Source organism: Mugil cephalus, chromosome 18 (genome assembly GCF_022458985.1).
Source record: "Mugil cephalus isolate CIBA_MC_2020 chromosome 18, CIBA_Mcephalus_1.1, whole genome shotgun sequence".
NCBI lineage: Eukaryota > Metazoa > Chordata > Actinopteri > Mugiliformes > Mugilidae > Mugil > Mugil cephalus.
In genome coordinates, this window is record NC_061787.1 from 1,244,447 (window position 1) to 1,258,741 (window position 14,295).

A 14,295-nucleotide genomic window follows, 5' to 3' on the forward strand; every position below is an offset into this window, starting at 1 on the left:
TATTTAATTAGTTTTTGTTCTTTTCTAATTGTATTCTATCATATTTTTTACTTGTTTAAAGTGTTTGTTTTATAAAGAACAGTCAAAAAAGAAACAAACTAAAACAATAACAACAGCAAAACAACAACACTCAGTGATACCAGGATTCATAGAGTTCACATTGGTTCATTCAACCGGACTAAAAGTTTAGTGAATAATACTTCAGTATGACGATAACAATAGTCAACAACAATCAAGGGGTTAAAATCCTCAAAATTATTAAATTTGTCGTATTTTTGTGAAGTGCTGAAGTTTTTATGGCATTTTTTTGGATGTGGACATTTTTGAATGATTTAAAGGAATTAAACTGATACCTGAGGGTTAAATACTTTACTTGAGTGAGTGAACTTCGGTTACATCCCAAATGTACTCAGTTACATTTAATTCTGTAGCCTCTTGATGTCACGAGGTTGTCGTCTGCATAAATCTAACCAATGTGAATGATTCATCATTACTAATCCACCTGTTGTCTCTCTGCAGGCCCCGCCTCCCCTGTCAGTCACCAGAAGATCAGCCATCTCCTCCAATCACCTGCTGTCAAGTTCATCACTCACCCAGAATTCTTCACGGTGCTGCACAGCAACTATGTGAGTGCTGCACACACATTACGTTACCTGTAAACACTGAACTTCTTCTACAGGTCCAGTTTAATAACTATATCCTGTATAACTATATGAAAACTATAGTCACATAAAGACAGGACATGATGTGTATTTGTATTTTTGGAGTTTAGTGCAGGTCTCTAAAATAATTGACATGATCGACTTTACGTTTGTGATCAATTAATGATGGACACACAAAAGTCATGCTCTGTCCATGGTTCTGAAACAGCAGCAGAGATTGATTAGAGACTTTTAGAGTTTATTTACATGCAGAGAATCTGAGATCAGGAACCTCAAACAAAATTCTCTTTTAAGTACGATGTTATATTGTTTCAAACTGTTTTCCCATAAAAAGACAAACATAAACATAACGAAACATAGACTGTATATAAATATGGACTGAACACGTCTCCACTTCCTCTCATTGGTCTAAACTGATGCTATTTGACGTCGTCCCCATCTTACGACTTTAGAGTCAGAGTCTGATCAGTAGGATCTGAGGGCGGAGCCACAATATATTGATGCCCCGCCCCCACACTCCCCGCAGACTCACTGGTGTTTTTGTTTAATTAATACTACGCTCTGCTCCACCTCCACCAGCTACAAGGAAATGATGGATTATACACTGAACTTATTTTTAATTTTCTCATGGGACCTCTTTACAGAGCGGTTGGCACGGCAACTGATGGTCGCCATTATGTCACATCCTGTTTCTATAGCGTCAAATAAGGAACTAAAATGTCACTTTTCCAAAAAAATTGACACTTGAACAATCATCAACATTATATTAACTACCTAAAATGACAGAAACCATACTTAATAATTTAAAAAAAAAATGACGTGTATTTTAGTGTTATTTAGTATTTTAGCGCCCACTGACATGGAGGGGGTGGAGCTTATGACTTATACTGCAGCCTCCAGCCACCAGGGGGAGCTCTGCTAGCTTTGGCTTCACTCCAGAGGAGCTGTCCAGGTGTCCATCTCTATAGAGTCTATGGTTTTTGGTGTCAGTGAAGAACCGTGTGGCTGTGGTTGGTCTCCCCAGGCAGCCTACCGCATGTTCACCAGCAGCAGCTGTGTGAAGCACATGATCCTGAAGGTGCGTCGTGACGCCAGGAACTTCGAGCGCTACCAACATAACAGGGACCTGGTGGTCTTCCTCAACAAGTTTGCAGACACCCAGCTGGAGCTGCCCCGGGGCTGGGAGATCAAGACTGACCCCCAGGGGAAGGTAGTATCCCTCACACATGTCCTGTACTTACTCTGTAACCTTTGATGCCTTAGTGTCAGCGCTGTGTCCGGCCTGGAAATACCAGCTACACAGAAACTAGGCAAGGACAGAGTTCAGCTGTTTGAGATGTGCTGGTTCAGGCTGTATGAGAACCAGAGAAGGTCGAACAAAGAGTTGATTGTCTCCTGTCACACAAGTCATAGACATTTCAGTGAGTAAATACTTTGGGGACGAGATGGATAAGTAATAAGTTAACGAGTGTGAACAAGTCATTACACACACACATAGAAGACGGCTCTGTTCATGGTTCTGAAATGACAGTGGACATCCCTTAGACACAGTAATAGCTGTTAAAATATTCTACTGGAGTTTATTTACAACCAGAGGAACTGAGATCAGGTCTGAAGCTGGATGGAGACACATGTTAACACCAGGTATGAACCCAGGACGGATGTTAACGTGAGGTCTGAACGGGGCCTGTGAGGTTTACTCTGGAGAATCCATCCATCCACTCCACCAAACACTAGGGACAGAGGAGCTCATTCTCCATCAGACTGATTCTGCTCCGTTGCCATAGTGAACGCTACAGAACTTCCTTTATTCCTTATTCTATCCAGCTGTGTAACAGCTCATCTTTTTCCAACAATCGCTCCTTTGACCAATTAATTTCCCTTGTGGATCATTAAAGTCTAAGTCTGTAACATATTGTATAGTATGTATTGTATTTTTTTGTGTGTTCCAGTCTTTCTTTGTGGATCACAACAGTCGAGCCACGACCTTCATCGACCCGCGAATCCCTCTGCAGAACGGACGTCTGCCCGGCCACCTCGCCCACAGGCAGCACCTGCAGAGACTTCGCAGCTACAGCGCCGGCGAGGTACGGAAACCCTCTGATTTACTCACTGGTTACTAATATGAAGCCACGTGATCTTCCCTTCATAAAAGATTGTAAAAAGGAGTCACTTCGTCTGGAGATGCTTTCAGTTCGCTCTCATTTAGTAGGAGTGAGCTGATCCAACAGATACGGTAGATTAAACCCGTTTTAACATCAGTTCAGATGCAGAGCTTCAGAATCCAAATTATCCACAGACACATCAGGAGATTTTCAGCCTTTACTGGGACGTACATTTGCTAAAATCATCTTAAAAACAATAGATTACGACAGATTACTTAAAATAATAGCTGTAGCTGTTGCTCTTGTCTGTGTTCATCTAGAACCTTTAGAGTTGTGCTAATTCTCATCGTAATCTTCAACTGAACCAAGAACCAGAAAGAAAACCTCAAGAACAAGTTACAACAGATGATTAAGATCATTTAGATATTTCATCTTGGTTCGATTTCAGTTTCTGCAGATTAGCTTTAGTTTAGCAAAGGGAAACAAATGTGCAAAAATATAAGTAAGTATAAGTAACACGTTTTGCATGATTTATTAACCTGGTAAAAACTTAAATGTAAAGTGTTGCAGTCATTCTAGTGTATTGCAAAGTTTGTGAATGCTTGTTGGCTCTTTTATTTTGAAAAGCGTGTCCTGTGGTTCTCAGGCCTCTGACGTGTCCAGGAGTCGTGGAGCTTCTCTGATGGCCAGACCTGGAAACAGCCTTGTGGCCGCCATACGAAGCCAGCACCAAGCAGACCCACAGCAGCTGAGCGCTCCATGTATGAACCTCTCGTTCTCTCGTATCAGACTCGGACCGCTCCGTCACCTTCTGGCCACTTCACGTCTCGTCTCTGTTTCCTCAGCGTACAACGACAAGATCGTGGCGTTCCTTCGACAGCCCAACATCTTTGACATGTTGCAGGAGAAGCAGCCCAGTCTGAGCAGGAACCACGCGCTGAGGTGGGACTTCTCCTCACAACAGATCATGTCCAGAGAGATGGACAAACAATCAAAGACAGAGCTTGTTATTGGGTCCATGCATGTTTCAGGTTTTCTTTTAAAACCAAAACGGTATTTAGATATTTTTATTGTTAAAAAACTAAAACTGTGGAGAAAGGAAACACTTTTAAAGTTGATGTTAGACTCAGATTTCTTTCTGTTGATGTGGTTAAAAAAAAATCTAATAAAAAAACAAAAACAGCTGTATTTTCGTTCAGTTAAAAACAGGAAGGAGTCTCCACGGAGAACTCTGGTCCAGGTCTAAATAAACCTGGTTCTTCTCCAGATTTAAACAGAGAGAAAGTCTCTGTTAAACCAAATTAACTGCTTTAATACTTTAACTGCGGCTTCAGGAATAACTACACTTTATATGTTGTAGGTTTAATTTGAGAAAAATCATTTTTTGACGTCAGTCTTTGATGTTATCCTGTATCACTGCAGAGACGTCTGGTTTCAAATATGAAGATTGGTTCCTTCAAGTAACCTGGTGGACTTCGAATAATGTGTTTGAAAGATGCACGACACAAATTCAGTCAGTTTTAAGCTCCTAATTAAAAGAAAACATGAGATTATACTGAGAGAGTAAAGACAAGAAGCAGACCGTTGGCTGATCCCATCAACACCTGACGTTTGAATCCATCTACGACTACAGATGTTTTTAGGCATTTCTGACTGGATTTACCTCCTTCCTGTTCAGAGAGAAGATCCACTACATCCGGACTGAGGGGACTCAGGGGGTGGAGAAGCTGTCCTGTGATGCAGACCTGGTCATCCTGCTGAGGTACAGAACTTCAAACCCGCCACGAGGCCAGCGTCAACAGAAAGCTCCGCCGTGTGTGAAATAACATCCGTCCTCACTCTGTCTCCCTCCTCTCTGCAGTTTATTTGAAGAAGAAATCATGTCTTACGTCCCACCTCACCCCATCCACCCCGGCTTCAGCTTCTCCCCTCGCTGCTCACCCGCCTCCTCACCGCAGAACTCTCCTGGTAGGACCAGACTCCGCCGCAGCTTTAAGGCTGGGTTTGTGTTGTTGTTGTCGTTGTTGTTGTTGTTGTGGTCGGTGTCATGGCATCAGTGGTGGAGAGAAGTAGGAAAGTGGTCGTCCTTCACCTGAAGGACAAAAAACAGAGAAGACGGATGGTTTGAGTGAAGGAAAGATTGGAAAGGACTGAGGTGTAATCTGATATGATCGATCACAGTGTGATTTTAATCCAGAGGAAAAATCAAATCATATCAAATCTTGACTTTGGGACAAAACATCTGTCCAAACTTAGGAAGGATGAGACGAGACTATTGCCAAGTATATTTGTACATACAAAGAATTTGCTTTTTTTAGTTTGTTGAATAAAAAATAAATAAAATAATACGAGATAAAATAAAATAAATCGTAAACATATACAAACTAAAGTATAAAAATATATATATTCACTGCACACTATAACAAAGGGAGCATTCACAGTGGGGTGGTGGTGGGGTTCATACGATATGATACGATATGATGATCGTATCCTTTAACACATCCCACAGTGGGGAATGAATCCCGTGATTTCCTTTTTCCGCCTCTTTTCACTCAATAAAAAAAGCTCAAGAAGTGTTAAAATAAGGGAATAAAAGTTAAAATATGAGCTTGTAGTGGTGCTGAGGGTTCCTCCGCCTTTAGCTTCTTTAGCTTCTTTAGCTTCTTTAGGTTCTTTAGCTTCTTCAGCTGCTTTAGCTTCTTTAGCTCTTTAGCTTCTTTAGCTGCTTTAGCTCTTTAGCTTCTTTAGCTTCTTTAGCTTGCTGAACCCTGTTAGCCAGGTCAGTGGTCCTGGATCGTCCTTTTATTGAAGATGTTCCCCAGATTTGTCTATTTTTTTCTCGACATCCTTCGCCTACACACATGTGAATGTGGACAGTGGACTCACAGAGTAGAGCTTAGCCACGGTTGTTGCTCTTTGACAGAGTTCTGCTGCGGTGCTGAGCTCTGATCGGCTCTCTGATGTTATCTCAGTTAGCTCCAGCAGACCTCAAGTAAATGTGTGTGTGTGTCACGTTAATGGGAGTTTCTATAAAAGGAAATTGGGTCACGCCAGGGAAACTCGGCCTCTTATCACGCTTCATAGAAAACATTAGTCTCATTATGAGACCGACCCACTAGCGCTCACTCCACTCCTCACTGACCCTTTAAATGTGATTTTCTTTTCTTCTGCCAGTAAAGTGAAATGTGAGATAAGTAGGAAACAGTTTGTGCACATCTCATCACATCCTCAGACCCACAGACTCTTTATTAATGTGTGCAGGTCTGCAGAGAGCCAGGGCTCCGGCTCCTTATCGCAGAGACTTCGAAGCCAAACTACGAAACTTCTACAGGAAGTTAGAGGCTAAAGGTTACGGCCAGGGACCAGGAAAGATCAAGTAAGAGGGTTTATGGAAAAACATCAAATGTAGCGACGCTAATGTCGCGTTATTGTACTGTAAAGTCCCTCTGTAGCTCATGTGTCGTACATTTTTATTGTCTAAACCTGTATCTACAGCATATTTCTGCTTCTTTATACAATATTGATAAATAAATAAATGTATGTGTCTACATTTACACCAGAAACTTTATTTTATTGCATTTTTAACCGTGAACTTCAGTTATTGTTTACTTTAGAATGATCTAGGTCTTTATATGTTTTGCCTCTTCACCGTAGGACAGTAGATTCCTCTGTGCGTCAGGCTGACTTTGATTTTGGAGGCTGGTCTGGGGGAGTTTTGTTTTAGTAAAAAGTTCGAGTCTTTGAGAGATATTTTCGTTATAAACGTGTGGTTCTCCTTGGGGTTGCTGTAGGCTGCTGATCCGGAGAGAACACCTGCTGGAAGGAACCTTTAACCAAGTGATGGCGTATTCACGCAAAGAGCTGCAGAGGAACAAACTCTACGTCACCTTCCTGGGGGAGGAGGGGTGAGGGCATTCACACAGTGTCACAAAAAATTCATCATGTTCAGAGTCATCCACGTTCAGTACAGGCCAAGAGTTTGAAGCAACATCACATTTGTACATGAAAGATCATAATTTCATTGGTTTATACTTGGCATCAAAATAAACATGATTATTATATAAAGAGTAACTCATCAGGAGACATTTACTATAATTATCAGGTATTTGAGTTTTTCTTTCTTCACAGAAGCCACGTACTTAACATCAGCGTGACATATATGAGGGATGCAGACTCTCAAAGTGAATAATGCAAACTGCTGTGATTTGTTTTTTTGTTTTTTACTTTTGCATTGATGTTGTGAGTCCTGTAAATCTTCTCGGCCCTAATACTAAGCATCGGGTCACAGCATTTATATCTTGTCCTCCTTCATGGGTTTTGTTGTCGTTCTTTCTTTGCACGGACGCATTGAAACAGCTGAGAGTAGAGTCGGTTGTGCAGACAGAGAATAAAGGAGTGTTGAACTCTGCCTCCAGATTTTAGTGTTAGTTCTCCCGTGTTTATCCGACCGCGGCTTCATCAGACGCAGGGAAGTCAAACAACAAAACATGTGGTGCGCTAAGCGGTCATGCGTTCACGTGTTATCTCCTCTGTTTCCCCGTGATAACGAGTTCATTTCCTCTGTTTTCTCAAGATAACGAGTTATTTATCTGGTTATGTACAAATGCTTATGACTTCCTTAATATTCTGAGGAAGAAACTAATATCATGTTACCATTAATGATCCAGAGTGAGGAAGAAGTGAGTCATAGATGTGAAAGTTATCAGAGATAAAACTCAGACATGTTAGAATGAACTGTTCTCTTCTTGAGCTGGTGATGTGGTTTCATCTCCTCCAGACTTCCAGTAAGTAGTTTTTTAATTCTGTGTCTGTGTCTTCAGGTTAGATTACAGCGGTCCATCCAGGGAGTTCTTCTTCCTCTTGTCTCAGGAGCTCTTCAACCCGTACTACGGCCTCTTTGAATACTCAGCCAACGACACCTACACCGTTCAGATCAGCCCCATGTCGGCGTTCGTTGAGAATCATCTGGAATGGTGAGAAACGCACTCGTACGTCGTCATAACTGCGGCCGTCCTGGTCGACGTTATCACAGAGAACGTTGTCTGTGCGTTTGTGTCCAGGTTCCGTTTCAGTGGTCGTATTCTGGGTCTGGCTCTGATCCATCAGTACTTACTGGACGCCTTCTTCACCAGACCCTTCTACAAGGCTCTGCTCAGACTGTGAGTGGAAACACAAGCTCTCCCTCTTCCCTCCGGCCCCTTTTTCACCTCATTTACCTCCTCAGTTTGATCCTATGTGTTGATGGACAGTGAGTCAGTGTTGGACCAGTGGCTCAGTTCCAGCTGTTAAATTATCCGTGAGAATCAGACGTGTGATGAATACTGAGTAAAGACCTTCAGTGGTTATATCAGCTCAGATGTTTTATTTTGTTTGTATGAGCCTCACTTTGCAAGGCCTCTATGGGATTTCAGTCCAAACTTTTTTTTTTTTGGTATATTAAGATCATCTGGGCTGTAAAAAAATATATAAATAAAATAAAACAAAATAATAATAATTACAAGAAAACTAATACTCGGGAAATATATAAAGGGAATTTGAAAAAAATAATAAAAAAAAAATATTTTTATATTTGGTTTCATTTTCAATTATATTTAGAATTTCTGTTTATGTTTTTATTTCTAATTTATTTTATATTTGCATATTGTCTGTATTAATCAAATAAAATTACTTAAAAAATAGAAAAATAATAAGAAGAAAATGAATATTTGATAATATGTAATAGTAAATAGATAAAAGAAGTATTTCTTAGGTTTGATTTCTATTTTGAATTTTTTTATTTCTATTTTTATTTTATATTACATTTAAAAAATTAAAAAATAATAGTAAACCCACAATATGTAATAGTCATATAATAAATAAAGGAAATTTAGTGTAATTCAATAAACCTGTAAATTAAAAAAAATTAAATTGTTTTATTTATAATATTTAGAATTTCTGTTTTTTGTGTCTGTTAATTAAATTAAAGTGTCTGCACCTGTTTTATTCCCATTTCTAATGTAGACGCATAAACTCATTTAATCTGAAACCTGAGGTTTTACTGCAAAACTTTAGCTTCCTTCTCTTTGTGTGTGTGTGTGTGTGTGTGTGTGTGTGTGTATGTGTGTGTGTGTGTGTGTGTGTGTGTGTGTCTGTGTCTGTGTGTGTCTGTGTGTGTGTGTGTGTGTGTGTGTGTGTCTGTCTGTGTCTGTGTGTGTCTGTGTGTGCGTGTGTGTGTGTGTGTGTGTGTGTGTGTGTGTGTGTGTGTCCGTGTCCGTGTCCGTGTCCGTGTCCGTGTTCGTCCTACAGAGCGACGGATCTGTCTGATCTGGAGTATCTGGACGAGGAGTTCCATCAGTCTCTGCAGTGGATGAAAGACAACGACATCACGGACATCCTGGACCTCACCTTCACCGTCAACGAGGAGGTGTTCGGTCAGGTCAGTGTCTCCGCCCTCACTCACCTGCTCCCTCCATCCAAACCTTTCACTATTTATTCCGGTGATGGATCGTCTCGCTGTGCCTCCAGGTGACCGAGCGAGAGCTGAAGTCGGGCGGCTCCAACCTGCAGGTGACCGAGAAGAACAAGAAGGATTACATCGAGAGAATGGCCAAGTGGAGGGTGGAGAGAGGAGTGGTGCAGCAGACGGAGGCGCTGGTCAGAGGCTTCTACGAGGTGAAGTGTCTAACGTCCATCTCTCATTCAGTCCGTTCAGCACCTGCATCTCATGTGTTGAACTACAAGCAAAAAGAAAATCTGACTCGACCAAGTCCAACGTCTATTTTATTTTATTTTATTTTATTTTATTTTGTTTTGTTTTGTTTTGTTTTATTTTATTTTACTACTAATAATAATAAACTTGCAATATGGAATATAAAATAAAGAATGAAATAAAAAGTAGAAAACTAAACATTTTGAATAAAATCAAATGTAAGAAATAGTTTTTTTATTCTCTTTAAGTGTTTTATTACCTGACTATTGTACATGTTACCTACATATTGTGAGTTAATTAATTTTCTTTTTTTTATTACTCTTGTTATCACACTTATTTATTTCGTTTATTTTATTAATAAACTCACAACATGCAATATAAAATAATTAGAATAAGAATGGAAATAAAAATTCTAAATATTATAAATAAATAAATCTAAGAAATATTTTTGTATTCTTTGTTTAATTTATTGAATTAGACAAAATTTCCTTTATTTATTGCATATTGTGAGTTTATTATTATTATTATATATTTTATTTTAAATTGAAAAATACTGAACTTGCATTTAAGCCGCCTCCAAATCTGAATCCATCTTTCAAAATGAAATAAAAAATTACATTTCAGAATGTTTTACAGTCCAGATGATCTGAATATTCCTATACGACAAAAACAAACACACAGTGAGTCTGGACTGTTGTGAATGGATCATAATTATGTACATTCTGTTGGTGCAAACACAACCAACTGAAGGTTTTTCCTGGTCCCAGGTGGTGGACTCCAGGCTGGTGTCGGTGTTTGATGCTCGGGAGCTGGAGCTGGTCATCGCTGGGACGGTGGAGATTGACCTCGGTGACTGGAGGAGCAACACGGAGTACAGGGGAGGTGTGTGTGTGTGTGTGTGTGCTGAACTTCACCTTTAAACGCTGCAGACACCACACGTGAACCAGCGTAGCCTCCAGAATGAAGGATCTGAACTGGCTCTCCCTAGGTTACCATGACGGCCACATCGTGATGCGGTGGTTCTGGGCGGCCGTGGAGCGCTTCAACAACGAGCAGCGCCTCCGCCTGCTGCAGTTTGTCACCGGGACGTCCAGCGTCCCCTACGAGGGCTTCGCCGCCCTGAGAGGGTCCAACGGCCTCCGACGCTTCTGCATCGAGAAGTGGGGCAAAGTCACGTCACTACCCAGGTACCTGACGCTCTGCTGCCGCCTGAGCCCTTGTTAGCTAGTTAGTTTAATAATATGCAGTGAGAAGCAGACGCAGCTCTGCGGTAAACACAGACGCTTTGACACTATTCTGGTTTTTCCCTCCTCTGCAGTGCAGGTACGTGACACGTTGCCCCTCTGACCTCAGAGCAGGACATTAATCGGTAAACAGCAGTTAAATGTCGGCCTGCTCAGCAGAAACAAATGAGAGAGCGCAGGTCTCAGGTTTCACTGCAGCGACGGGAAAAGAGTCAGAGCTGGACTCTGTGGACTCAGAACGTTCACCATGAACACCGGTTAAATCTCTGAGTAGAGCGGACGAGTGCGGCCGTTTCCGACCTTCCTTCTTCCACGTTCATGATGCATCAAAAAGCCTCACACAAAAGTGAAGTAGTGGATTCATTACAAAGGTTTTGACTGAACGGCATTCATTCAGGACAGTTCTGTTTAAATAGACTCAACGCAGAGATTTATCTAGAGGAGGAAAATAGATAATAATAATAATAATAATAAACTCACAATATGTAACAGTCTGGAATTAAAACATCTGATAAAAATCTAATATTTGTTTTGTTCATGAATTTAATGAATTAGACTAAAATTCCTCTTTCCTGAGACTTTATTAGTTTTAAATGTTTTAATATGATGTGAAGCACTTTGCATCCCTCTAGATGGATGGATGGATATTTGCAAGAATAATAAAATAATTTAATATTAAAAATGAAATTGCTATGAACCAACATCCAAACAAGTACTTAATGTTGATTTAAAAAGTGATATCAATATATATATATATATATATATATGTTGGAAATGACTCCACTTTCATTTAAACTGCCTCCAACTCTGGTTTTGAATCCTGTTTATTTGCATGTGTGACAGCAGCACATACGCTGAATGGATTCTTCTTCACTTGGTTCTTTTCAGGGTTGTTTTCACAGTTTGACTGAAGCTCTGAAGCCAGATTCAGGTTCTATAACTCCCCATAAACATGACCTTTTCCCCTTTGCTTCCTGTGTCTGTCTCTCAGGGCTCATACGTGTTTTAACCGCCTGGACCTTCCTCCCTACCCCTCGTACACCATGCTGTATGAGAAGCTGCTGATCGCTGTGGAGGAAACCAGCACGTTCGGTCTGGAGTGAAACAAACAAACCAAAACACACCTGAGAGCAGCCTCTGGTGCTGAAACATGTCACGAACGTACCGGAGCGGTAGCGGACACAGTTTTTTGGTCGTGTGGATATAATGTACGTCACTGTCGTGGTTCTACGTGTTCCAGTCTGTCACTTAGCCGTGAGGATGTTAATGACCACACCCAGCACTTAGGGCATCACCGCAGGACGACGACTATTTTTATATCAATCAGTAAGAGTCGGGAATGTGAGACACTACACTGACTTTTAAAAAAAATAATATTTATATATACATACACATATATATATATATTCAGTCTGTGCAGGCGAAAAGGAGTCGAGATCATCATGTTGCATGTACTAAAAGGCATCACCCGTACAGTAATATGAAATGCTATCAAAGCCAGACACAAATAAAGAGCAATGTACAGAAGTAAGAAGAATAAAAGCAGCAGCACGTTAGCACCGGAAACAACTTTACCTGACGACGGCTCGAGTGCTTGAGAATGTGTTGGAATTTATCTTTAATGCAGATTTAAGGGAAATGAAATTCGGTGAGAGACTTTTAAGTATATAAATAATGTGTCAGAGATGGATACACACAGATATATACAGATATATGTCCTCAGGTGTCTGGCTGTTCCTACACATTCTAGACAAATTTAGAAATGTGTAATGCAGACGTGGGAAAAGCTCATGAGTTGGATGCAGAGTCCAGGAGCCTCCTCATGCCAAAGGAACAATCATGTTTATAATCCGGAGAAGACAAAGATCAATATAACTATGATCATTTATGTGGACCTGAGATACTGAACATAGAGAGATGCAGAGAAGCTGATGGATAAGAGACTGTACTGTGCATCATGAAAATTCAAGTTTATATTAAAGCGATATCATGTGCATTCCAGGAAGAAGCTTTTAAAATGAAAACGAAATGTGACTCAGATCGAGTGAAGCCAACACATTCTCACGCTAATCTCTCAGTTAACTACAGAAATGATTTCGTTTTATTTCAACCACCTCTTCAGTAACCGGCCGAGACGCTAGAGAAGCCACAGAGAATTCTCTGAGGAGTAAAAGTCGTACACTGGAACTGGAGAAAGAGCAAATAGAGAGATTTAATTTCATATAATCCTGGTCCTGCTGGTTAGTATACTCCCTTACATCCTGTACATGCACCTCCTGGACAGACTACAGGTCACTGGTATTACGCAGGTCGTCCAACATCTGGACCTGCAGCCTCCCATAGTTTGTGACGTGCAGCCGGACTCTGACTGTTTCTTTCAAGCTTTTCTCCTCCGCAACGTTGTCACAAACCGAGACGACGACATCATGTCCTCTACAAACAAACAAACAAACAAACAAACAAAAAAAAAATAGTAGCCTTCGGTTCCAACTCAAGGGCTCCTGGGACTTGGTCTGTAGAGGCCGAGCAAACGGGCAGAGAACTCTTCACCAGGACGGTGCTCCAGACCTTCTGCTCCTCCGGCCCGTCCGGCTGTTCGAATGGAAGCTGCTCGGACTCTTCTTCAAGTCTTCCACTGACTGAACTTCTCCTCTCACCGTCATCATGGTGTTGCTCTCTCGCATGGAGCAGGTACTCCATCATGTGGACCTTTACAGTCTCAAACAGTGTGACTGGTGCAAAGCAGCATGTAGGTTGAACTAGCTTCCACTAAGCAATCTAGTGTACAGGGGGCGGGGCCGGGGGCGGGGCCGGGGGCGGGGGCGGACCAGCCAGTGTAATATATGCAATAGTCAAGACCTTTACTCCCATCTGTTCCCCACTCCACCATCTTCTTTCCTCGTCTCCAGCCCAGTAATGAAACTGTGCCTCAGTTACTTACTGCCTCATCTGTTGCCTGTGGCTCAGTTCTCAGTCTGACATGAAGGAAAAGTCCAGACTTCTGATATTTGCCTTTGGTTCTTTCTGAAAACAGCTTCTGGTCGTGTCGGGTTGATGAGACGAGGACTTTGTCAGTTGTCCCGCGTCTTCATGGGTGGAGTTGTTTAAAGGAGCCGATAGAATTGCAACCAGGGAGCATTAAAAGTGTTGAAAGGGTGTAAAACATGGACACGTAACCTCCTTCATCCCACGTTTAACTGCAGCCTTCATTCATTAAAATGTCTCAACGAGTTCTGAAGTTAACAAGCAACACGGATGTTTCACGTGTTCTAAATAAGGTCCAGTCCAGAACTCACATTAGCATCCGGGCAATCTGGTTTCTAGAGTCCAGGTCTGAATCCAGGTGTGAACACTGATCTGGTTTCTAGAGTCCAGGTTTGAACTCTAATCTGGTTTCTAGAGTGCAGGTGTGAACACTGATCTGGTTTCTAGAGTCCAGGTCTGAATCCAGGTGTGAACACTGATCTGGTTTCTAGAATCCAGGTGTGAACACTGATCTGGTTTCTAGAGTCCAGGTCTGAATCCAGGTGTGAACACTGATCTGGTTTCTAGAGTCCAGGTGTGAACACCGATCTGGTTTCTAGAGTCCAGGTTAG

The 14,295-nt window shown here is 41.4% G+C and overlaps 1 protein-coding gene across 4 annotated transcripts in view; it reads left to right on the plus strand.

Annotated features, from left to right (window-relative positions):
- LOC124995797 (E3 ubiquitin-protein ligase HECW1) overlaps window positions 1-14,295 on the plus strand; it is a 57,715-nt gene that overhangs the window by 40,668 nt on the left and 2,752 nt on the right. For all 4 annotated transcript variants that reach the window (XM_047568476.1, XM_047568478.1, XM_047568475.1 and 1 more), the window contains 16 exons: window positions 520-626; window positions 1,687-1,872; window positions 2,615-2,749; window positions 3,414-3,528; window positions 3,613-3,709; window positions 4,446-4,529; window positions 4,629-4,735; window positions 6,029-6,143; window positions 6,559-6,672; window positions 7,588-7,740; window positions 7,828-7,926; window positions 9,053-9,182; window positions 9,272-9,418; window positions 10,223-10,337; window positions 10,444-10,642; window positions 11,691-14,138. In XM_047568476.1, the coding sequence (XP_047424432.1) occupies window positions 520-626; window positions 1,687-1,872; window positions 2,615-2,749; window positions 3,414-3,528; window positions 3,613-3,709; window positions 4,446-4,529; window positions 4,629-4,735; window positions 6,029-6,143; window positions 6,559-6,672; window positions 7,588-7,740; window positions 7,828-7,926; window positions 9,053-9,182; window positions 9,272-9,418; window positions 10,223-10,337; window positions 10,444-10,642; window positions 11,691-11,802 (2,015 nt within the window). In that variant the 3' untranslated portion in view covers window positions 11,803-14,138. The remainder of the gene's footprint in view (window positions 1-519; window positions 627-1,686; window positions 1,873-2,614; window positions 2,750-3,413; window positions 3,529-3,612; window positions 3,710-4,445; window positions 4,530-4,628; window positions 4,736-6,028; window positions 6,144-6,558; window positions 6,673-7,587; window positions 7,741-7,827; window positions 7,927-9,052; window positions 9,183-9,271; window positions 9,419-10,222; window positions 10,338-10,443; window positions 10,643-11,690; window positions 14,139-14,295) is intronic.